Source organism: Vulpes lagopus, unplaced genomic scaffold (assembly GCF_018345385.1).
Source record: "Vulpes lagopus strain Blue_001 unplaced genomic scaffold, ASM1834538v1 ctg400, whole genome shotgun sequence".
NCBI lineage: Eukaryota > Metazoa > Chordata > Mammalia > Carnivora > Canidae > Vulpes > Vulpes lagopus.
The window spans coordinates 1-24197 of record NW_024570791.1 but is presented as its reverse complement, the minus strand read 5'-3'; the positions used below and the strand labels follow the sequence as shown (position 1 = coordinate 24197).

The 24197-nt window shown below is 52.3% G+C and overlaps 1 protein-coding gene across 1 annotated transcript; it reads left to right on the top strand.

Moving 5' to 3' along the window:
- Nucleotides 1-13161: 13161 nt before the first annotated feature.
- LOC121483879 (transforming acidic coiled-coil-containing protein 3-like) lies at nt 13162-20766 on the top strand (the record flags this gene model as incomplete). The annotated part of the gene is given in 4 exon segments (XM_041742377.1): nt 13162-13310; nt 13313-13469; nt 13471-14718; nt 18885-20766. Coding segments are annotated over 4 exon segments (3280 nt in total), but the record flags the coding sequence as incomplete, so codon positions are not given.
- Between the last annotated feature and the right edge of the window lie 3431 nt (nt 20767-24197).

The window sequence follows — 24197 nt, the reverse complement described above, 5'->3', positions numbered from 1 at the left end:
AACTAGCTGCGTTCCTCGGGCACTGAGAACGTAACAGTGTTCTAAGCCAGGAGGTACCCAGAATACCACTCCACTGCAGCTGGAGACACCCTCCAGGTCTGCTTATTCCACTTGCGTCTCACAAGCCTCTGACAAACGGCTGTGGTGCAGATGTTGGAAACTCTTTCTGCAGGCAGTGTGCAACTGTGAGGGACTGAGGGTGAGCTCAACTCTCCGAAGTAAGTTGCTTTCGGACAAGGCGTTCAGCTAGCTTCTCTCGTATGGCACTTAGGATGTCGCACCTGGCTCACACAGGAAATACTAGGAAATCGCTGGGTTGAGCTTGGATGCACTAGTCTTGTGGGCCGGGACTTTCCACTTACCTCTCACAACACTTCAGGCACGCATCGGGGCTAGGCCTGTTAGGAGCGCGGTGTACGTGCAGGCAGGATGTGGGAGGGACAGTCCATAAGCCCAACTCTCGGAAGTGTGTATGCTTTGCAGGCAGATGTCTGCTAGACACTTTGATGGGAGCTAGGACCGAGCTACACTCTCATTGAACAAGGACGTTTGCAATGTCTGCATTGAGATCAGATACACTTGAGGAGAATCCTGTCACTTCCACATGCTCTTCACACAACCTCTTCCGGCACCTAACATAAGGATGCTGGGACCTACGTCTACGGGCAGTCAGAATGCGGGAGGGTCCTGCCCTGAACTCAGCTCGCACAAGGAAGCACGCCTACAAGCCAGCTTTCAACTAGCTGCGTTCCTCGGGCACTGAGAACGTAACAGTGTTCTAAGCCAGGAGGTACCCAGAATACCACTCCACTGCAGCTGGAGACACCCTCCAGGTCTGCTTATTCCACTTGCGTCTCACAAGCCTCTGACAAACGGCTGTGGTGCAGATGTTGGAAACTCTTTCTGCAGGCAGTGTGCAACTGTGAGGGACTGAGGGTGAGCTCAACTCTCCGAAGTAAGTTGCTTTCGGACAAGGCGTTCAGCTAGCTTCTCTCGTATGGCACTTAGGATGTCGCACCTGGCTCACACAGGAAATACTAGGAAATCGCTGGGTTGAGCTTGGATGCACTAGTCTTGTGGGCCGGGACTTTCCACTTACCTCTCACAACACTTCAGGCACGCATCGGGGCTAGGCCTGTTAGGAGCGCGGTGTACGTGCAGGCAGGATGTGGGAGGGACAGTCCATAAGCCCAACTCTCGGAAGTGTGTATGCTTTGCAGGCAGATGTCTGCTAGACACTTTGATGGGAGCTAGGACCGAGCTACACTCTCATTGAACAAGGACGTTTGCAATGTCTGCATTGAGATCAGATACACCTGAGGAGAATCCTGTCACTTCCACATGCTCTTCACACAACCTCTTCCGGCACCTAACATAAGGATGCTGGGACCTACGTCTACGGGCAGTCAGAATGCGGGAGGGTCCTGCCCTGAACTCAGCTCGCACAAGGAAGCACGCCTACAAGCCAGCTTTCAACTAGCTGCGTTCCTCGGGCACTGAGAACGTAACAGTGTTCTAAGCCAGGAGGTACCCAGAATACCACTCCACTGCAGCTGGAGACACCCTCCAGGTCTGCTTATTCCACTTGCGTCTCACAAGCCTCTGACAAACGGCTGTGGTGCAGATGTTGGAAACTCTTTCTGCAGGCAGTGTGCAACTGTGAGGGACTGAGGGTGAGCTCAACTCTCCGAAGTAAGTTGCTTTCGGACAAGGCGTTCAGCTAGCTTCTCTCGTATGGCACTTAGGATGTCGCACCTGGCTCACACAGGAAATACTAGGAAATCGCTGGGTTGAGCTTGGATGCACTAGTCTTGTGGGCCGGGACTTTCCACTTACCTCTCACAACACTTCAGGCACGCATCGGGGCTAGGCCTGTTAGGAGCGCGGTGTACGTGCAGGCAGGATGTGGGAGGGACAGTCCATAAGCCCAACTCTCGGAAGTGTGTATGCTTTGCAGGCAGATGTCTGCTAGACACTTTGATGGGAGCTAGGACCGAGCTACACTCTCATTGAACAAGGACGTTTGCAATGTCTGCATTGAGATCAGATACACCTGAGGAGAATCCTGTCACTTCCACATGCTCTTCACACAACCTCTTCCGGCACCTAACATAAGGATGCTGGGACCTACGTCTACGGGCAGTCAGAATGCGGGAGGGTCCTGCCCTGAACTCAGCTCGCACAAGGAAGCACGCCTACAAGCCAGCTTTCAACTAGCTGCGTTCCTCGGGCACTGAGAACGTAACAGTGTTCTAAGCCAGGAGGTACCCAGAATACCACTCCACTGCAGCTGGAGACACCCTCCAGGTCTGCTTATTCCACTTGCGTCTCACAAGCCTCTGACAAACGGCTGTGGTGCAGATGTTGGAAACTCTTTCTGCAGGCAGTGTGCAACTGTGAGGGACTGAGGGTGAGCTCAACTCTCCGAAGTAAGTTGCTTTCGGACAAGGCGTTCAGCTAGCTTCTCTCGTATGGCACTTAGGATGTCGCACCTGGCTCACACAGGAAATACTAGGAAATCGCTGGGTTGAGCTTGGATGCACTAGTCTTGTGGGCCGGGACTTTCCACTTACCTCTCACAACACTTCAGGCACGCATCGGGGCTAGGCCTGTTAGGAGCGCGGTGTACGTGCAGGCAGGATGTGGGAGGGACAGTCCATAAGCCCAACTCTCGGAAGTGTGTATGCTTTGCAGGCAGATGTCTGCTAGACACTTTGATGGGAGCTAGGACCGAGCTACACTCTCATTGAACAAGGACGTTTGCAATGTCTGCATTGAGATCAGATACACCTGAGGAGAATCCTGTCACTTCCACATGCTCTTCACACAACCTCTTCCGGCACCTAACATAAGGATGCTGGGACCTACGTCTACGGGCAGTCAGAATGCGGGAGGGTCCTGCCCTGAACTCAGCTCGCACAAGGAAGCACGCCTACAAGCCAGCTTTCAACTAGCTGCGTTCCTCGGGCACTGAGAACGTAACAGTGTTCTAAGCCAGGAGGTACCCAGAATACCACTCCACTGCAGCTGGAGACACCCTCCAGGTCTGCTTATTCCACTTGCGTCTCACAAGCCTCTGACAAACGGCTGTGGTGCAGATGTTGGAAACTCTTTCTGCAGGCAGTGTGCAACTGTGAGGGACTGAGGGTGAGCTCAACTCTCCGAAGTAAGTTGCTTTCGGACAAGGCGTTCAGCTAGCTTCTCTCGTATGGCACTTAGGATGTCGCACCTGGCTCACACAGGAAATACTAGGAAATCGCTGGGTTGAGCTTGGATGCACTAGTCTTGTGGGCCGGGACTTTCCACTTACCTCTCACAACACTTCAGGCACGCATCGGGGCTAGGCCTGTTAGGAGCGCGGTGTACGTGCAGGCAGGATGTGGGAGGGACAGTCCATAAGCCCAACTCTCGGAAGTGTGTATGCTTTGCAGGCAGATGTCTGCTAGACACTTTGATGGGAGCTAGGACCGAGCTACACTCTCATTGAACAAGGACGTTTGCAATGTCTGCATTGAGATCAGATACACCTGAGGAGAATCCTGTCACTTCCACATGCTCTTCACACAACCTCTTCCGGCACCTAACATAAGGATGCTGGGACCTACGTCTACGGGCAGTCAGAATGCGGGAGGGTCCTGCCCTGAACTCAGCTCGCACAAGGAAGCACGCCTACAAGCCAGCTTTCAACTAGCTGCGTTCCTCGGGCACTGAGAACGTAACAGTGTTCTAAGCCAGGAGGTACCCAGAATACCACTCCACTGCAGCTGGAGACACCCTCCAGGTCTGCTTATTCCACTTGCGTCTCACAAGCCTCTGACAAACGGCTGTGGTGCAGATGTTGGAAACTCTTTCTGCAGGCAGTGTGCAACTGTGAGGGACTGAGGGTGAGCTCAACTCTCCGAAGTAAGTTGCTTTCGGACAAGGCGTTCAGCTAGCTTCTCTCGTATGGCACTTAGGATGTCGCACCTGGCTCACACAGGAAATACTAGGAAATCGCTGGGTTGAGCTTGGATGCACTAGTCTTGTGGGCCGGGACTTTCCACTTACCTCTCACAACACTTCAGGCACGCATCGGGGCTAGGCCTGTTAGGAGCGCGGTGTACGTGCAGGCAGGATGTGGGAGGGACAGTCCATAAGCCCAACTCTCGGAAGTGTGTATGCTTTGCAGGCAGATGTCTGCTAGACACTTTGATGGGAGCTAGGACCGAGCTACACTCTCATTGAACAAGGACGTTTGCAATGTCTGCATTGAGATCAGATACACCTGAGGAGAATCCTGTCACTTCCACATGCTCTTCACACAACCTCTTCCGGCACCTAACATAAGGATGCTGGGACCTACGTCTACGGGCAGTCAGAATGCGGGAGGGTCCTGCCCTGAACTCAGCTCGCACAAGGAAGCACGCCTACAAGCCAGCTTTCAACTAGCTGCGTTCCTCGGGCACTGAGAACGTAACAGTGTTCTAAGCCAGGAGGTACCCAGAATACCACTCCACTGCAGCTGGAGACACCCTCCAGGTCTGCTTATTCCACTTGCGTCTCACAAGCCTCTGACAAACGGCTGTGGTGCAGATGTTGGAAACTCTTTCTGCAGGCAGTGTGCAACTGTGAGGGACTGAGGGTGAGCTCAACTCTCCGAAGTAAGTTGCTTTCGGACAAGGCGTTCAGCTAGCTTCTCTCGTATGGCACTTAGGATGTCGCACCTGGCTCACACAGGAAATACTAGGAAATCGCTGGGTTGAGCTTGGATGCACTAGTCTTGTGGGCCGGGACTTTCCACTTACCTCTCACAACACTTCAGGCACGCATCGGGGCTAGGCCTGTTAGGAGCGCGGTGTACGTGCAGGCAGGATGTGGGAGGGACAGTCCATAAGCCCAACTCTCGGAAGTGTGTATGCTTTGCAGGCAGATGTCTGCTAGACACTTTGATGGGAGCTAGGACCGAGCTACACTCTCATTGAACAAGGACGTTTGCAATGTCTGCATTGAGATCAGATACACCTGAGGAGAATCCTGTCACTTCCACATGCTCTTCACACAACCTCTTCCGGCACCTAACATAAGGATGCTGGGACCTACGTCTACGGGCAGTCAGAATGCGGGAGGGTCCTGCCCTGAACTCAGCTCGCACAAGGAAGCACGCCTACAAGCCAGCTTTCAACTAGCTGCGTTCCTCGGGCACTGAGAACGTAACAGTGTTCTAAGCCAGGAGGTACCCAGAATACCACTCCACTGCAGCTGGAGACACCCTCCAGGTCTGCTTATTCCACTTGCGTCTCACAAGCCTCTGACAAACGGCTGTGGTGCAGATGTTGGAAACTCTTTCTGCAGGCAGTGTGCAACTGTGAGGGACTGAGGGTGAGCTCAACTCTCCGAAGTAAGTTGCTTTCGGACAAGGCGTTCAGCTAGCTTCTCTCGTATGGCACTTAGGATGTCGCACCTGGCTCACACAGGAAATACTAGGAAATCGCTGGGTTGAGCTTGGATGCACTAGTCTTGTGGGCCGGGACTTTCCACTTACCTCTCACAACACTTCAGGCACGCATCGGGGCTAGGCCTGTTAGGAGCGCGGTGTACGTGCAGGCAGGATGTGGGAGGGACAGTCCATAAGCCCAACTCTCGGAAGTGTGTATGCTTTGCAGGCAGATGTCTGCTAGACACTTTGATGGGAGCTAGGACCGAGCTACACTCTCATTGAACAAGGACGTTTGCAATGTCTGCATTGAGATCAGATACACCTGAGGAGAATCCTGTCACTTCCACATGCTCTTCACACAACCTCTTCCGGCACCTAACATAAGGATGCTGGGACCTACGTCTACGGGCAGTCAGAATGCGGGAGGGTCCTGCCCTGAACTCAGCTCGCACAAGGAAGCACGCCTACAAGCCAGCTTTCAACTAGCTGCGTTCCTCGGGCACTGAGAACGTAACAGTGTTCTAAGCCAGGAGGTACCCAGAATACCACTCCACTGCAGCTGGAGACACCCTCCAGGTCTGCTTATTCCACTTGCGTCTCACAAGCCTCTGACAAACGGCTGTGGTGCAGATGTTGGAAACTCTTTCTGCAGGCAGTGTGCAACTGTGAGGGACTGAGGGTGAGCTCAACTCTCCGAAGTAAGTTGCTTTCGGACAAGGCGTTCAGCTAGCTTCTCTCGTATGGCACTTAGGATGTCGCACCTGGCTCACACAGGAAATACTAGGAAATCGCTGGGTTGAGCTTGGATGCACTAGTCTTGTGGGCCGGGACTTTCCACTTACCTCTCACAACACTTCAGGCACGCATCGGGGCTAGGCCTGTTAGGAGCGCGGTGTACGTGCAGGCAGGATGTGGGAGGGACAGTCCATAAGCCCAACTCTCGGAAGTGTGTATGCTTTGCAGGCAGATGTCTGCTAGACACTTTGATGGGAGCTAGGACCGAGCTACACTCTCATTGAACAAGGACGTTTGCAATGTCTGCATTGAGATCAGATACACCTGAGGAGAATCCTGTCACTTCCACATGCTCTTCACACAACCTCTTCCGGCACCTAACATAAGGATGCTGGGACCTACGTCTACGGGCAGTCAGAATGCGGGAGGGTCCTGCCCTGAACTCAGCTCGCACAAGGAAGCACGCCTACAAGCCAGCTTTCAACTAGCTGCGTTCCTCGGGCACTGAGAACGTAACAGTGTTCTAAGCCAGGAGGTACCCAGAATACCACTCCACTGCAGCTGGAGACACCCTCCAGGTCTGCTTATTCCACTTGCGTCTCACAAGCCTCTGACAAACGGCTGTGGTGCAGATGTTGGAAACTCTTTCTGCAGGCAGTGTGCAACTGTGAGGGACTGAGGGTGAGCTCAACTCTCCGAAGTAAGTTGCTTTCGGACAAGGCGTTCAGCTAGCTTCTCTCGTATGGCACTTAGGATGTCGCACCTGGCTCACACAGGAAATACTAGGAAATCGCTGGGTTGAGCTTGGATGCACTAGTCTTGTGGGCCGGGACTTTCCACTTACCTCTCACAACACTTCAGGCACGCATCGGGGCTAGGCCTGTTAGGAGCGCGGTGTACGTGCAGGCAGGATGTGGGAGGGACAGTCCATAAGCCCAACTCTCGGAAGTGTGTATGCTTTGCAGGCAGATGTCTGCTAGACACTTTGATGGGAGCTAGGACCGAGCTACACTCTCATTGAACAAGGACGTTTGCAATGTCTGCATTGAGATCAGATACACCTGAGGAGAATCCTGTCACTTCCACATGCTCTTCACACAACCTCTTCCGGCACCTAACATAAGGATGCTGGGACCTACGTCTACGGGCAGTCAGAATGCGGGAGGGTCCTGCCCTGAACTCAGCTCGCACAAGGAAGCACGCCTACAAGCCAGCTTTCAACTAGCTGCGTTCCTCGGGCACTGAGAACGTAACAGTGTTCTAAGCCAGGAGGTACCCAGAATACCACTCCACTGCAGCTGGAGACACCCTCCAGGTCTGCTTATTCCACTTGCGTCTCACAAGCCTCTGACAAACGGCTGTGGTGCAGATGTTGGAAACTCTTTCTGCAGGCAGTGTGCAACTGTGAGGGACTGAGGGTGAGCTCAACTCTCCGAAGTAAGTTGCTTTCGGACAAGGCGTTCAGCTAGCTTCTCTCGTATGGCACTTAGGATGTCGCACCTGGCTCACACAGGAAATACTAGGAAATCGCTGGGTTGAGCTTGGATGCACTAGTCTTGTGGGCCGGGACTTTCCACTTACCTCTCACAACACTTCAGGCACGCATCGGGGCTAGGCCTGTTAGGAGCGCGGTGTACGTGCAGGCAGGATGTGGGAGGGACAGTCCATAAGCCCAACTCTCGGAAGTGTGTATGCTTTGCAGGCAGATGTCTGCTAGACACTTTGATGGGAGCTAGGACCGAGCTACACTCTCATTGAACAAGGACGTTTGCAATGTCTGCATTGAGATCAGATACACCTGAGGAGAATCCTGTCACTTCCACATGCTCTTCACACAACCTCTTCCGGCACCTAACATAAGGATGCTGGGACCTACGTCTACGGGCAGTCAGAATGCGGGAGGGTCCTGCCCTGAACTCAGCTCGCACAAGGAAGCACGCCTACAAGCCAGCTTTCAACTAGCTGCGTTCCTCGGGCACTGAGAACGTAACAGTGTTCTAAGCCAGGAGGTACCCAGAATACCACTCCACTGCAGCTGGAGACACCCTCCAGGTCTGCTTATTCCACTTGCGTCTCACAAGCCTCTGACAAACGGCTGTGGTGCAGATGTTGGAAACTCTTTCTGCAGGCAGTGTGCAACTGTGAGGGACTGAGGGTGAGCTCAACTCTCCGAAGTAAGTTGCTTTCGGACAAGGCGTTCAGCTAGCTTCTCTCGTATGGCACTTAGGATGTAGCACCTGGCTCACACAGGAAATACTAGGAAATCGCTGGGTTGAGCTTGGATGCACTAGTCTTGTGGGCCGGGACTTTCCACTTACCTCTCACAACACTTCAGGCACGCATCGGGGCTAGGCCTGTTAGGAGCGCGGTGTACGTGCAGGCAGGATGTGGGAGGGACAGTCCATAAGCCCAACTCTCGGAAGTGTGTATGCTTTGCAGGCAGATGTCTGCTAGACACTTTGATGGGAGCTAGGACCGAGCTACACTCTCATTGAACAAGGACGTTTGCAATGTCTGCATTGAGATCAGATACACCTGAGGAGAATCCTGTCACTTCCACATGCTCTTCACACAACCTCTTCCGGCACCTAACATAAGGATGCTGGGACCTACGTCTACGGGCAGTCAGAATGCGGGAGGGTCCTGCCCTGAACTCAGCTCGCACAAGGAAGCACGCCTACAAGCCAGCTTTCAACTAGCTGCGTTCCTCGGGCACTGAGAACGTAACAGTGTTCTAAGCCAGGAGGTACCCAGAATACCACTCCACTGCAGCTGGAGACACCCTCCAGGTCTGCTTATTCCACTTGCGTCTCACAAGCCTCTGACAAACGGCTGTGGTGCAGATGTTGGAAACTCTTTCTGCAGGCAGTGTGCAACTGTGAGGGACTGAGGGTGAGCTCAACTCTCCGAAGTAAGTTGCTTTCGGACAAGGCGTTCAGCTAGCTTCTCTCGTATGGCACTTAGGATGTCGCACCTGGCTCACACAGGAAATACTAGGAAATCGCTGGGTTGAGCTTGGATGCACTAGTCTTGTGGGCCGGGACTTTCCACTTACCTCTCACAACACTTCAGGCACGCATCGGGGCTAGGCCTGTTAGGAGCGCGGTGTACGTGCAGGCAGGATGTGGGAGGGACAGTCCATAAGCCCAACTCTCGGAAGTGTGTATGCTTTGCAGGCAGATGTCTGCTAGACACTTTGATGGGAGCTAGGACCGAGCTACACTCTCATTGAACAAGGACGTTTGCAATGTCTGCATTGAGATCAGATACACCTGAGGAGAATCCTGTCACTTCCACATGCTCTTCACACAACCTCTTCCGGCACCTAACATAAGGATGCTGGGACCTACGTCTACGGGCAGTCAGAATGCGGGAGGGTCCTGCCCTGAACTCAGCTCGCACAAGGAAGCACGCCTACAAGCCAGCTTTCAACTAGCTGCGTTCCTCGGGCACTGAGAACGTAACAGTGTTCTAAGCCAGGAGGTACCCAGAATACCACTCCACTGCAGCTGGAGACACCCTCCAGGTCTGCTTATTCCACTTGCGTCTCACAAGCCTCTGACAAACGGCTGTGGTGCAGATGTTGGAAACTCTTTCTGCAGGCAGTGTGCAACTGTGAGGGACTGAGGGTGAGCTCAACTCTCCGAAGTAAGTTGCTTTCGGACAAGGCGTTCAGCTAGCTTCTCTCGTATGGCACTTAGGATGTCGCACCTGGCTCACACAGGAAATACTAGGAAATCGCTGGGTTGAGCTTGGATGCACTAGTCTTGTGGGCCGGGACTTTCCACTTACCTCTCACAACACTTCAGGCACGCATCGGGGCTAGGCCTGTTAGGAGCGCGGTGTACGTGCAGGCAGGATGTGGGAGGGACAGTCCATAAGCCCAACTCTCGGAAGTGTGTATGCTTTGCAGGCAGATGTCTGCTAGACACTTTGATGGGAGCTAGGACCGAGCTACACTCTCATTGAACAAGGACGTTTGCAATGTCTGCATTGAGATCAGATACACCTGAGGAGAATCCTGTCACTTCCACATGCTCTTCACACAACCTCTTCCGGCACCTAACATAAGGATGCTGGGACCTACGTCTACGGGCAGTCAGAATGCGGGAGGGTCCTGCCCTGAACTCAGCTCGCACAAGGAAGCACGCCTACAAGCCAGCTTTCAACTAGCTGCGTTCCTCGGGCACTGAGAACGTAACAGTGTTCTAAGCCAGGAGGTACCCAGAATACCACTCCACTGCAGCTGGAGACACCCTCCAGGTCTGCTTATTCCACTTGCGTCTCACAAGCCTCTGACAAACGGCTGTGGTGCAGATGTTGGAAACTCTTTCTGCAGGCAGTGTGCAACTGTGAGGGACTGAGGGTGAGCTCAACTCTCCGAAGTAAGTTGCTTTCGGACAAGGCGTTCAGCTAGCTTCTCTCGTATGGCACTTAGGATGTCGCACCTGGCTCACACAGGAAATACTAGGAAATCGCTGGGTTGAGCTTGGATGCACTAGTCTTGTGGGCCGGGACTTTCCACTTACCTCTCACAACACTTCAGGCACGCATCGGGGCTAGGCCTGTTAGGAGCGCGGTGTACGTGCAGGCAGGATGTGGGAGGGACAGTCCATAAGCCCAACTCTCGGAAGTGTGTATGCTTTGCAGGCAGATGTCTGCTAGACACTTTGATGGGAGCTAGGACCGAGCTACACTCTCATTGAACAAGGACGTTTGCAATGTCTGCATTGAGATCAGATACACCTGAGGAGAATCCTGTCACTTCCACATGCTCTTCACACAACCTCTTCCGGCACCTAACATAAGGATGCTGGGACCTACGTCTACGGGCAGTCAGAATGCGGGAGGGTCCTGCCCTGAACTCAGCTCGCACAAGGAAGCACGCCTACAAGCCAGCTTTCAACTAGCTGCGTTCCTCGGGCACTGAGAACGTAACAGTGTTCTAAGCCAGGAGGTACCCAGAATACCACTCCACTGCAGCTGGAGACACCCTCCAGGTCTGCTTATTCCACTTGCGTCTCACAAGCCTCTGACAAACGGCTGTGGTGCAGATGTTGGAAACTCTTTCTGCAGGCAGTGTGCAACTGTGAGGGACTGAGGGTGAGCTCAACTCTCCGAAGTAAGTTGCTTTCGGACAAGGCGTTCAGCTAGCTTCTCTCGTATGGCACTTAGGATGTCGCACCTGGCTCACACAGGAAATACTAGGAAATCGCTGGGTTGAGCTTGGATGCACTAGTCTTGTGGGCCGGGACTTTCCACTTACCTCTCACAACACTTCAGGCACGCATCGGGGCTAGGCCTGTTAGGAGCGCGGTGTACGTGCAGGCAGGATGTGGGAGGGACAGTCCATAAGCCCAACTCTCGGAAGTGTGTATGCTTTGCAGGCAGATGTCTGCTAGACACTTTGATGGGAGCTAGGACCGAGCTACACTCTCATTGAACAAGGACGTTTGCAATGTCTGCATTGAGATCAGATACACCTGAGGAGAATCCTGTCACTTCCACATGCTCTTCACACAACCTCTTCCGGCACCTAACATAAGGATGCTGGGACCTACGTCTACGGGCAGTCAGAATGCGGGAGGGTCCTGCCCTGAACTCAGCTCGCACAAGGAAGCACGCCTACAAGCCAGCTTTCAACTAGCTGCGTTCCTCGGGCACTGAGAACGTAACAGTGTTCTAAGCCAGGAGGTACCCAGAATACCACTCCACTGCAGCTGGAGACACCCTCCAGGTCTGCTTATTCCACTTGCGTCTCACAAGCCTCTGACAAACGGCTGTGGTGCAGATGTTGGAAACTCTTTCTGCAGGCAGTGTGCAACTGTGAGGGACTGAGGGTGAGCTCAACTCTCCGAAGTAAGTTGCTTTCGGACAAGGCGTTCAGCTAGCTTCTCTCGTATGGCACTTAGGATGTCGCACCTGGCTCACACAGGAAATACTAGGAAATCGCTGGGTTGAGCTTGGATGCACTAGTCTTGTGGGCCGGGACTTTCCACTTACCTCTCACAACACTTCAGGCACGCATCGGGGCTAGGCCTGTTAGGAGCGCGGTGTACGTGCAGGCAGGACGTTTTTTTTTTTTGTTTTTTTTGTTTTTGTTTTTGTTTTTTTATATCAATTAGCAACATAAGTTTATTTTCCCACTTTCAAAATAACCCTTCAAACAATCGAATTTTTTAAGTGTAGGGTTTTAAGAAGCAACAAATGTGATATTAAAGTTCCCTCTTACAATAGTTTGACCAATTAACTGTTAAGGCTTAAATTAAAATAAGCATTTGTTTAAAGACTTATGTTGTCTGAAAACATGTTGCACATTTGAAATAGAAAAGTTAACTATATACATTCAATAATATTGTATACAATTAATATTAAAGGCTATATAAGGCTTTAGGAAGCTCTAGGTCTAGTTTTAGCAAGTCAGTCAGCTGATTTGTTACAATTCTAATGATCAAATTATCTGACCAGTAAACTACAAAAGCTTATTTCGGGTAGGAAGAGTCGTGTGTGTGTGTGTGTGTGTGTGTATTTTAATATTTATTTGAGAGAGAGAGTGCACGGACATGTGAGTGGCAGCAGGGTGGGGGTGTGGTAGAGAGGGAGAAAGAGAATCCCAAGCCAACTCTGGCACCAAGAGTCAGAGTCCTACACAGGGCTTGATCTCATGACCTGAGCCAAAACCAAGAGTCGGATAATTTAACCGACTGCACCATCGAGGTGGCTCTAGTGTATTTATTTGAATATGGAACCACTTTTCTCTAAGTTGAAAAAACTTGGGCAAAATAGTTTTATATATTAGTTTATTTTTTATAAACCATTTATAAACCTCCCCAAGACAGAACAGAAGACCCTCACAGAGCTTCCAGAGAAAATTCGAACCAGGTCCCTGCATCCTCATCCGGGGCTACTTGGCCACCTGGCACTCAGCCTACAGAAGCATGTGCAGAAGGACCCTTCGCAGACCTGCCTGGCAAGGCCCCAGCCAGACCTGAGGACCCCTTTGGTCCTAGAAACACCATCCTGGACAGCTCTCTAAAGGCTAGAGGGGCCCCATCCCCAAGTCCTCAGAAGGAAGAAGATGATGACCAAAGGGTCAGCTCGTGGAGCAACAGACCCATAAGGCTAGAATTTGATTTCTCTGACAATGCCACCAGCAAAAGGGAACTGGGGAGAGACCCAGCCTTAAACCTCCTTCCAGGGTATCAGAGGCCAGGCAGGAAAATGCACCCAAGGAGGTGGATGAGGAGCCCATTCCCCTTCTCCGGGGGTCTTACAACCTGGACTGGAACAAGCTGGATGACCCAGACTTTAACCCGTTTTGAAGGTGGAAGAGAGGCCCAGCCCCCAGAAAGCCCCCAGAGCAGGCCAGCTGGACCTATGGCCAAGAAGCTGCATGCTGGTCCCGAGGCCACAGGGTACTCCCCTCTGAGCCAGCAGGTGCCTACGGCCTCGGCAAAGGACGCACATGATGTGCAGACAGCGGCAGGGACCCCAGACACGGCGGGTGAGGAGGGAGCAGCAGAGCGCGCAGGGGCATCCGCTCCAGCAGGCAGCCTGGGAGGTCCTCCACAGGACCCGGAGCCAGCCTCAGACCCCAAGGAGGAGTGCTTCCGAGACCCCACTGAGGTCCTAGGCACGGGAGCTGAGGTGGACTACCTGGAACAGTTCGGGAGTTCCTTGTTCAAGGAGTCAGCCCTGAGGAAACAGTCCTTGTACCTCAAGTTTGACCCGCTTCTGAAGGACAGCCCTCGGAGACCAGTGCCTGTGGCACCAGAGACCAACAGCACACAGGACCTCCCACAGGACATGGCCGCACCTCCCTCAGGCAGCCCCCCCGAGGCAAAGCTACTGGAGTTGGATTTCCTAGGAGCCCCAGATGCTCCCGTGCTGGATCCGCCTCCCTGTGTCTTCGGGCCTGGAGGCCCGCTGCTGCCCTTGGGCTCCATCGTGGATGTGCTGCAGTACACCCAGAAGGACATGGATGCAGCGGTGATAGCCATGAGAGAAGAGAACTCCTTGCTGAGGAGCAGGTGTGACACACTCCATGCAAAGAATCTGGAAATGGGGAAGATAATGGACGGGATTGAGGGGATCGTGTATCAGGCAATGGAGGAGGCTCAGAAACAGAAGGAACTAGCAAAAGCTGAAATCCAGAAGATTCTAAAGGAAAAAGACCAGTTGGCTGCAGACCTGAGCTCCATGGAAAAGTCTTTCTTTGACCTCTTCAAGCGGTTTGAGAAACAGAAGGAAGTGATCGAGGGGTATCACACGAATGAAGAATCTCTAAAGAAGTGTGTCGAGGATTACACAGTGAGGATTGAGAAGGAGGGCCAGCGGTACCAGGCCCTGAAGGCCCACGCAGAAGAGAAGCTCAAGCTGGCCAGTGAGGAGATTGCCCAGGTGCGCAGCAAGGCCCAAGCGGAGGCCCTGGCCTTCCAGGCCAGCCTGAGGAAGGAGCAGATGCGCATCCAGTCACTGGAGAAGACAGTAGAGCAGAAGACTAAGGAAAATGAAGAATTAACCCGAATCTGTGATGACCACATTTCCAAAAGGAAGCACGCCTACAAGCCAGCTTTCAACTAGCTGCGTTCCTCGGGCACTGAGAACGTAACAGTGTTCTAAGCCAGGAGGTACCCAGAATACCACTCCACTGCAGCTGGAGACACCCTCCAGGTCTGCTTATTCCACTTGCGTCTCACAAGCCTCTGACAAACGGCTGTGGTGCAGATGTTGGAAACTCTTTCTGCAGGCAGTGTGCAACTGTGAGGGACTGAGGGTGAGCTCAACTCTCCGAAGTAAGTTGCTTTCGGACAAGGCGTTCAGCTAGCTTCTCTCGTATGGCACTTAGGATGTCGCACCTGGCTCACACAGGAAATACTAGGAAATCGCTGGGTTGAGCTTGGATGCACTAGTCTTGTGGGCCGGGACTTTCCACTTACCTCTCACAACACTTCAGGCACGCATCGGGGCTAGGCCTGTTAGGAGCGCGGTGTACGTGCAGGCAGGATGTGGGAGGGACAGTCCATAAGCCCAACTCTCGGAAGTGTGTATGCTTTGCAGGCAGATGTCTGCTAGACACTTTGATGGGAGCTAGGACCGAGCTACACTCTCATTGAACAAGGACGTTTGCAATGTCTGCATTGAGATCAGATACACCTGAGGAGAATCCTGTCACTTCCACATGCTCTTCACACAACCTCTTCCGGCACCTAACATAAGGATGCTGGGACCTACGTCTACGGGCAGTCAGAATGCGGGAGGGTCCTGCCCTGAACTCAGCTCGCACAAGGAAGCACGCCTACAAGCCAGCTTTCAACTAGCTGCGTTCCTCGGGCACTGAGAACGTAACAGTGTTCTAAGCCAGGAGGTACCCAGAATACCACTCCACTGCAGCTGGAGACACCCTCCAGGTCTGCTTATTCCACTTGCGTCTCACAAGCCTCTGACAAACGGCTGTGGTGCAGATGTTGGAAACTCTTTCTGCAGGCAGTGTGCAACTGTGAGGGACTGAGGGTGAGCTCAACTCTCCGAAGTAAGTTGCTTTCGGACAAGGCGTTCAGCTAGCTTCTCTCGTATGGCACTTAGGATGTCGCACCTGGCTCACACAGGAAATACTAGGAAATCGCTGGGTTGAGCTTGGATGCACTAGTCTTGTGGGCCGGGACTTTCCACTTACCTCTCACAACACTTCAGGCACGCATCGGGGCTAGGCCTGTTAGGAGCGCGGTGTACGTGCAGGCAGGATGTGGGAGGGACAGTCCATAAGCCCAACTCTCGGAAGTGTGTATGCTTTGCAGGCAGATGTCTGCTAGACACTTTGATGGGAGCTAGGACCGAGCTACACTCTCATTGAACAAGGACGTTTGCAATGTCTGCATTGAGATCAGATACACCTGAGGAGAATCCTGTCACTTCCACATGCTCTTCACACAACCTCTTCCGGCACCTAACATAAGGATGCTGGGACCTACGTCTACGGGCAGTCAGAATGCGGGAGGGTCCTGCCCTGAACTCAGCTCGCACAAGGAAGCACGCCTACAAGCCAGCTTTCAACTAGCTGCGTTCCTCGGGCACTGAGAACGTAACAGTGTTCTAAGCCAGGAGGTACCCAGAATACCACTCCACTGCAGCTGGAGACACCCTCCAGGTCTGCTTATTCCACTTGCGTCTCACAAGCCTCTGACAAACGGCTGTGGTGCAGATGTTGGAAACTCTTTCTGCAGGCAGTGTGCAACTGTGAGGGACTGAGGGTGAGCTCAACTCTCCGAAGTAAGTTGCTTTCGGACAAGGCGTTCAGCTAGCTTCTCTCGTATGGCACTTAGGATGTCGCACCTGGCTCACACAGGAAATACTAGGAAATCGCTGGGTTGAGCTTGGATGCACTAGTCTTGTGGGCCGGGACTTTCCACTTACCTCTCACAACACTTCAGGCACGCATCGGGGCTAGGCCTGTTAGGAGCGCGGTGTACGTGCAGGCAGGATGTGGGAGGGACAGTCCATAAGCCCAACTCTCGGAAGTGTGTATGCTTTGCAGGCAGATGTCTGCTAGACACTTTGATGGGAGCTAGGACCGAGCTACACTCTCATTGAACAAGGACGTTTGCAATGTCTGCATTGAGATCAGATACACCTGAGGAGAATCCTGTCACTTCCACATGCTCTTCACACAACCTCTTCCGGCACCTAACATAAGGATGCTGGGACCTACGTCTACGGGCAGTCAGAATGCGGGAGGGTCCTGCCCTGAACTCAGCTCGCACAAGGAAGCACGCCTACAAGCCAGCTTTCAACTAGCTGCGTTCCTCGGGCACTGAGAACGTAACAGTGTTCTAAGCCAGGAGGTACCCAGAATACCACTCCACTGCAGCTGGAGACACCCTCCAGGTCTGCTTATTCCACTTGCGTCTCACAAGCCTCTGACAAACGGCTGTGGTGCAGATGTTGGAAACTCTTTCTGCAGGCAGTGTGCAACTGTGAGGGACTGAGGGTGAGCTCAACTCTCCGAAGTAAGTTGCTTTCGGACAAGGCGTTCAGCTAGCTTCTCTCGTATGGCACTTAGGATGTCGCACCTGGCTCACACAGGAAATACTAGGAAATCGCTGGGTTGAGCTTGGATGCACTAGTCTTGTGGGCCGGGACTTTCCACTTACCTCTCACAACACTTCAGGCACGCATCGGGGCTAGGCCTGTTAGGAGCGCGGTGTACGTGCAGGCAGGATGTGGGAGGGACAGTCCATAAGCCCAACTCTCGGAAGTGTGTATGCTTTGCAGGCAGATGTCTGCTAGACACTTTGATGGGAGCTAGGACCGAGCTACACTCTCATTGAACAAGGACGTTTGCAATGTCTGCATTGAGATCAGATACACCTGAGGAGAATCCTGTCACTTCCACATGCTCTTCACACAACCTCTTCCGGCACCTAACATAAGGATGCTGGGACCTACGTCTACGGGCAGTCAGAATGCGGGAGGGTCCTGCCCTGAACTCAGCTCGCACAAGGAAGCACGCCTACAAGCCAGCTTTCAACTAGCTGCGTTCCTCGAGCACTGAGAACGTAACAGTGTTCTAAGCCAGGGGGTACCCAGAATACCACTCCACTGCAGCTGGAGACACCCTCCAGGTCTGCTTATTCCACTTGCGTCTCACAAGCCTCTGACAAACGGCTGTGGTGCAGATGTTGGAAACTCTTTCTGCAGGCAGTGTGCAACTGTGAGGGACTGAGTGTGAGCTCAACTCTCCGAAGTAAGGTGCTTTCGGACAAGGCGTTCAGCTAGCTTCTCTCGTATGGCACTTATGATGTCGCACCTGGCTCACAAAGGAAATACTAAGAAATCGCTGGGTTGAGCTTGGATGCACTAGTCTTGTGGGGCGGGACTTTCCTCTTACCTCTCACAACACTTCAGGCACACATCGGGGCTAGGCCTGTTAGGAGCGCGGTGTACGTGCAGGCAGGACGTTTTTTTTTTTGTTTTTTTTGTTTTTGTTTTTTTTTTTTTTATATCAATTAGCAACATAAGTTTATTTTCCCACTTTCAAAATAACCCTTCAAACAATCGAATTTTTTAAGTGTAGGGTTTTAAGAAGCAACAAATGTGATATTAAATTTCCCTCTTACAATAGTTTGACCAATTAACTGTTAAGGCTTAAATTAAAATAAGCATTTGTTTAAAGACTTATGTTGTCTGAAAACATGTTGCACATTTCGAAATAAAAAAGTTAACTATATACATTCAATAATATTGTATACAATTAATATTAAAGGCTATATAAGGCTTTAGGAAGCTCTAGGTCTAGTTTTAGCAAGTCAGTCAGCTGATTTGTTACAATTCTAATGATCAAATTATCTGACCAGTAAACTACAAAAGCTTATTTCGGGTAGGAAGAGTCGTGTGTGTGTGTGTGTGTGTGTGTATTTTAATATTTATTTGAGAGAGAGAGTGCACGGACATGTGAGTGGCGGCAGGGGTGGGGGTGTGGTAGAGAGAAATAGAAAGAGAAAGAGAATCCCAAGCCAACTCTGGCACCAAGAGTCAGAGTCCTACACAGGGCTTGATCTCATGACCTGAGCCAAAACCAAGAGTCGGATAATTTAACCGACTGCACCATCGAGGTGGCTCTAGTGTATTTATTTGAATATGGAACCACTTTTCTCTAAGTTGAAAAAACTTGGGCAAAATAGTTTTATATATTAGTTTATTTTTTATAAACCATTTATAAACCTCCCCAAGACAGAACAGAAGACCCTCACAGAGCTTCCAGAGAAAATTCGAACCAGGTCCCTGCATCCTCATCCGGGGCTACTTGGCCACCTGGCACTCAGCCTACAGAAGCATGTGCAGAAGGACCCTTCGCAGACCTGCCTGGCAAGGCCCCAGCCAGACCTGAGGACCCCTTTGGTCCTAGAAACACCATCCTGGACAGCTCTCTGAAGGCTAGAGGGGCCCCATCCCCAAGTCCTCAGAAGGAAGAAGATGATGACCAAAGGGTCAGCTCGTGGAGCAACAGACCCATAAGGCTAGAATTTGATTTCTCTGACAATGCCACCAGCAAAAGGGAACTGGGGGAGAGACCCAGCCTTAAACCTCCTTCCAGGGTATCAGAGGCCAGGCAGGAAAATGCACCCAAGGAGGTGGATGAGGAGCCCATTCCCCTTCTCCGGGGGTCTTACAACCTGGACTGGAACAAGCTGGATGACCCAGACTTTAACCCGTTTGAAGGTGGAAGAGAGGCCCAGCCCCCAGAAAGCCCCCAGAGCAGGCCAGCTGGACCTATGGCCAAGAAGCTGCATGCTGGTCCCGAGGCCGCAGGGTACTCCCCTCTGAGCCAGCAGGTGCCTACGGCCTCGGCAGAGGACGCACATGATGTGCAGACGGCGGCAGGGACCCCAGACACGGCGGGTGAGGAGGGAGCAGCAGAGCGCGCAGGGGCATCCGCTCCAGCAGGCAGCCTGGGAGGTCCTCCACAGGACCCGGAGCCAGCCTCAGACCCCAAGGAGGAGTGCTTCCGAGACCCCACTGAGGTCCTAGGCATGGGAGCTGAGGTGGACTACCTGGAACAGTTCGGGAGTTCCTTGTTCAAGGAGTCAGCCCTGAGGAAACAGTCCTTGTACCTCAAGTTTGACCCGCTTCTGAAGGACAGCCCTCGGAGACCAGTGCCTGTGGCACCAGAGACCAACAGCACACAGGACCTCCCACAGGACATGGCCGCACCTCCCTCAGGCAGCCCACCCGAGGCAAAGCTACTGGAGTTGGATTTCCTAGGAGCCCCAGATGCTCCCGTGCTGGATCCGCCTCCCTGTGTCTTCGGGCCTGGAGGCCCGCTGCTGCCCTTGGGCTCCATCGTGGATGTGCTGCAGTACACCCAGAAGGACATGGATGCAGCGGTGGAAGCCATGAGAGAAGAGAACTCCTTGCTGAGGAGCAGGTGTGACACACTCCATGCAAAGAATCTGGAAATGGGGAAGATAATGGACGGGTTTGAGGGGATCGTGTATCAGGCAATGGAGGAGGCTCAGAAACAGAAGGAACTAGCAAAAGCTGAAATCCAGAAGATTCTAAAGGAAAAAGACCAGTTGGCTGCAGACCTGAGCTCCATGGAAAAGTCTTTCTCTGACCTCTTCAAGCGGTTTGAGAAACAGAAGGAAGTGATCGAGGGGTATCACACGAATGAAGAATCTCTAAAGAAGTGTGTCGAGGATTACACAGTGAGGATTGAGAAGGAGGGCCAGCGGTACCAGGCCCTGAAGGCCCACGCAGAAGAGAAGCTCAAGCTGGCCAGTGAGGAGATTGCCCAGGTGCGCAGCAAGGCCCAAGCGGAGGCCCTGGCCTTCCAGGCCAGCCTGAGGAAGGAGCAGATGCGCATCCAGTCACTGGAGAAGACAGTAGAGCAGAAGACTAAGGAAAATGAAGAATTAACCCGAATCTGTGATGACCACATTTCCAAGATGGAGAAGATCTGACCTGAAGCCCCTCCCCCCCCTTTCTGTATATCTGTCTGTCTGTCTGGGGAAGGTTTTGTGTTCTTTCCTCTCACTTAACCTCTGGTTTTTAAACTAGACTACTTTAAGAAGAGTAAATAAAGTTTCCCTTAGGTTCGCAAAAAAAAAAAAAAAAAAGATCTGCAGACATGCAGAGATCTGCATCTGTGGTGCAGATGTTGGAAACTCTTTGTGCAGGCAGTTTGCAACTCTGAGGGACTGAGGGTGAGCTCAACTCTCCGAAGTAAGTTGCTTTTGGACAAGGCGTTCTGTTAGCTTCTCTCGTATGACCTGTGGATGTAGCACCCGGCTCTCACAGGAAATACTAGGAAATCGCTGGGTGAGCTTCGATGCACTAGTCTAGTGGGCCAGGACTTTCCCACTTACATCTGACAAAACTTCAGGCACGCATCGGGGCTAGGCCTGTTAGGAGCGTGGTGTACGTGCTGGCAGGATGTGGGAGGGAATGTCCATAAGCCCAACTCTCGGAAGTGTGTATGCTTTGCAGGAAGATGTCTGCTAGACTCTTTGATGGGAGCTAGGACCGAGCTCCACTCTCATTGAACAAGGACGTTTGCAATGTCTGCATTGAGATCAGATACACCTGAGGAGAATCCTGTCACTTCCACATGCTCTTCACACAACCTCTTCCGGCACCTAACATAAGGATGCTGGGACCTACGTCTACGGGCAGTCAGAATGCGGGAGGGTCCTGCCCTGAACTCAGCTCGCACAAGGAAGCACGCCTACAAGCCAGCTTTCAACTAGCTGCGTTCCTCGGGCACTGAGAACGTAACAGTGTTCTAAGCCAGGAGGTACCCAGAATACCACTCCACTGCAGCTGGAGACACCCTCCAGGTCTGCTTATTCCACTTGCGTCTCACAAGCCTCTGACAAACGGCTGTGGTGCAGATGTTGGAAACTCTTTCTGCAGGCAGTGTGCAACTGTGAGGGACTGAGGGTGAGCTCAACTCTCCGAAGTAAGTTGCTTTCGGACAAGGCGTTCAGCTAGCTTCTCTCGTATGGCACTTAGGATGTCGCACCTGGCTCACACAGGAAATACTAGGAAATCGCTGGGTTGAGCTTGGATGCACTAGTCTTGTGGGCCGGGACTTTCCACTTACCTCTCACAACACTTCAGGCACGCATCGGGGCTAGGCCTGTTAGGAGCGCGGTGTACGTGCAGGCAGGATGTGGGAGGGACAGTCCATAAGCCCAACTCTCGGAAGTGTGTATGCTTTGCAGGCAGATGTCTGCTAGACACTTTGATGGGAGCTAGGACCGAGCTACACTCTCATTGAACAAGGACGTTTGCAATGTCTGCATTGAGATCAGATACACCTGAGGAGAATCCTGTCACTTCCACATGCTCTTCACACAACCTCTTCCGGCACCTAACATAAGGATGCTGGGACCTACGTCTACGGGCAGTCAGAATGCGGGAGGGTCCTGCCCTGAACTCAGCTCGCACAAGGAAGCACGCCTACAAGCCAGCTTTCAACTAGCTGCGTTCCTCGGGCACTGAGAACGTAACAGTGTTCTAAGCCAGGAGGTACCCAGAATACCACTCCACTGCAGCTGGAGACACCCTCCAGGTCTGCTTATTCCACTTGCGTCTCACAAGCCTCTGACAAACGGCTGTGGTGCAGATGTTGGAAACTCTTTCTGCAGGCAGTGTGCAACTGTGAGGGACTGAGGGTGAGCTCAACTCTCCGAAGTAAGTTGCTTTCGGACAAGGCGTTCAGCTAGCTTCTCTCGTATGGCACTTAGGATGTCGCACCTGGCTCACACAGGAAATACTAGGAAATCGCTGGGTTGAGCTTGGATGCACTAGTCTTGTGGGCCGGGACTTTCCACTTACCTCTCACAACACTTCAGGCACGCATCGGGGCTAGGCCTGTTAGGAGCGCGGTGTACGTGCAGGCAGGATGTGGGAGGGACAGTCCATAAGCCCAACTCTCGGAAGTGTGTATGCTTTGCAGGCAGATGTCTGCTAGACACTTTGATGGGAGCTAGGACCGAGCTACACTCTCATTGAACAAGGCTGTTTGCAATGTCTGCATTGAGATCAGATACACCTGAGGAGAATCCTGTCACTTCCACATGCTCTTCACACAACCTCTTCCGGCACCTAACATAAGGATGCTGGGACCTACGTCTACGGGCAGTCAGAATGCGGGAGGTTCCTGCCCTGAACTCAGCTCGCACAAGGAAGCACGCCTACAAGCCAGCTTTCAACTAGCTGCGTTCCTCGGGCACTGAGAACGTAACAGTGTTCTAAGCCAGGAGGTACCCAGAATACCACTCCACTGCAGCTGGAGACACCCTCCAGGTCTGCTTATTCCACTTGCGTCTCACAAGCCTCTGACAAACGGCTGTGGTGCAGATGTTGGAAACTCTTTCTGCAGGCAGTGTGCAACTGTGAGGGACTGAGGGTGAGCTCAACTCTCCGAAGTAAGTTGCTTTCGGACAAGGCGTTCAGCTAGCTTCTCTCGTATGGCACTTAGGATGTCGCACCTGGCTCACACAGGAAATACTAGGAAATCGCTGGGTTGAGCTTGGATGCACTAGTCTTGTGGGCCGGGACTTTCCACTTACCTCTCACAACACTTCAGGCACGCATCGGGGCTAGGCCTGTTAGGAGCGCGGTGTACGTGCAGGCAGGATGTGGGAGGGACAGTCCATAAGCCCAACTCTCGGAAGTGTGTATGCTTTGCAGGCAGATGTCTGCTAGACACTTTGATGGGAGCTAGGACCGAGCTACACTCTCATTGAACAAGGACGTTTGCAATGTCTGCATTGAGATCAGATACACCTGAGGAGAATCCTGTCACTTCCACATGCTCTTCACACAACCTCTTCCGGCACCTAACATAAGGATGCTGGGACCTACGTCTACGGGCAGTCAGAATGCGGGAGGGTCCTGCCCTGAACTCAGCTCGCACAAGGAAGCACGCCTACAAGCCAGCTTTCAACTAGCTGCGTTCCTCGGGCACTGAGAACGTAACAGTGTTCTAAGCCAGGAGGTACCCAGAATACCACTCCACTGCAGCTGGAGACACCCTCCAGGTCTGCTTATTCCACTTGCGTCTCACAAGCCTCTGACAAACGGCTGTGGTGCAGATGTTGGAAACTCTTTCTGCAGGCAGTGTGCAACTGTGAGGGACTGAGGGTGAGCTCAACTCTCCGAAGTAAGTTGCTTTCGGACAAGGCGTTCAGCTAGCTTCTCTCGTATGGCACTTAGGATGTCGCACCTGGCTCACACAGGAAATACTAGGAAATCGCTGGGTTGAGCTTGGATGCACTAGTCTTGTGGGCCGGGACTTTCCACTTACCTCTCACAACACTTCAGGCACGCATCGGGGCTAGGCCTGTTAGGAGCGCGGTGTACGTGCAGGCAGGACGTTTTTTTTTTTGTTTTTTTTGTTTTTGTTTTTTTTTTTTTTATATCAATTAGCAACATAAGTTTATTTTCCCACTTTCAAAATAACCCTTCAAACAATCGAATTTTTTAAGTGTAGGGTTTTAAGAAGCAACAAATGTGATATTAAATTTCCCTCTTACAATAG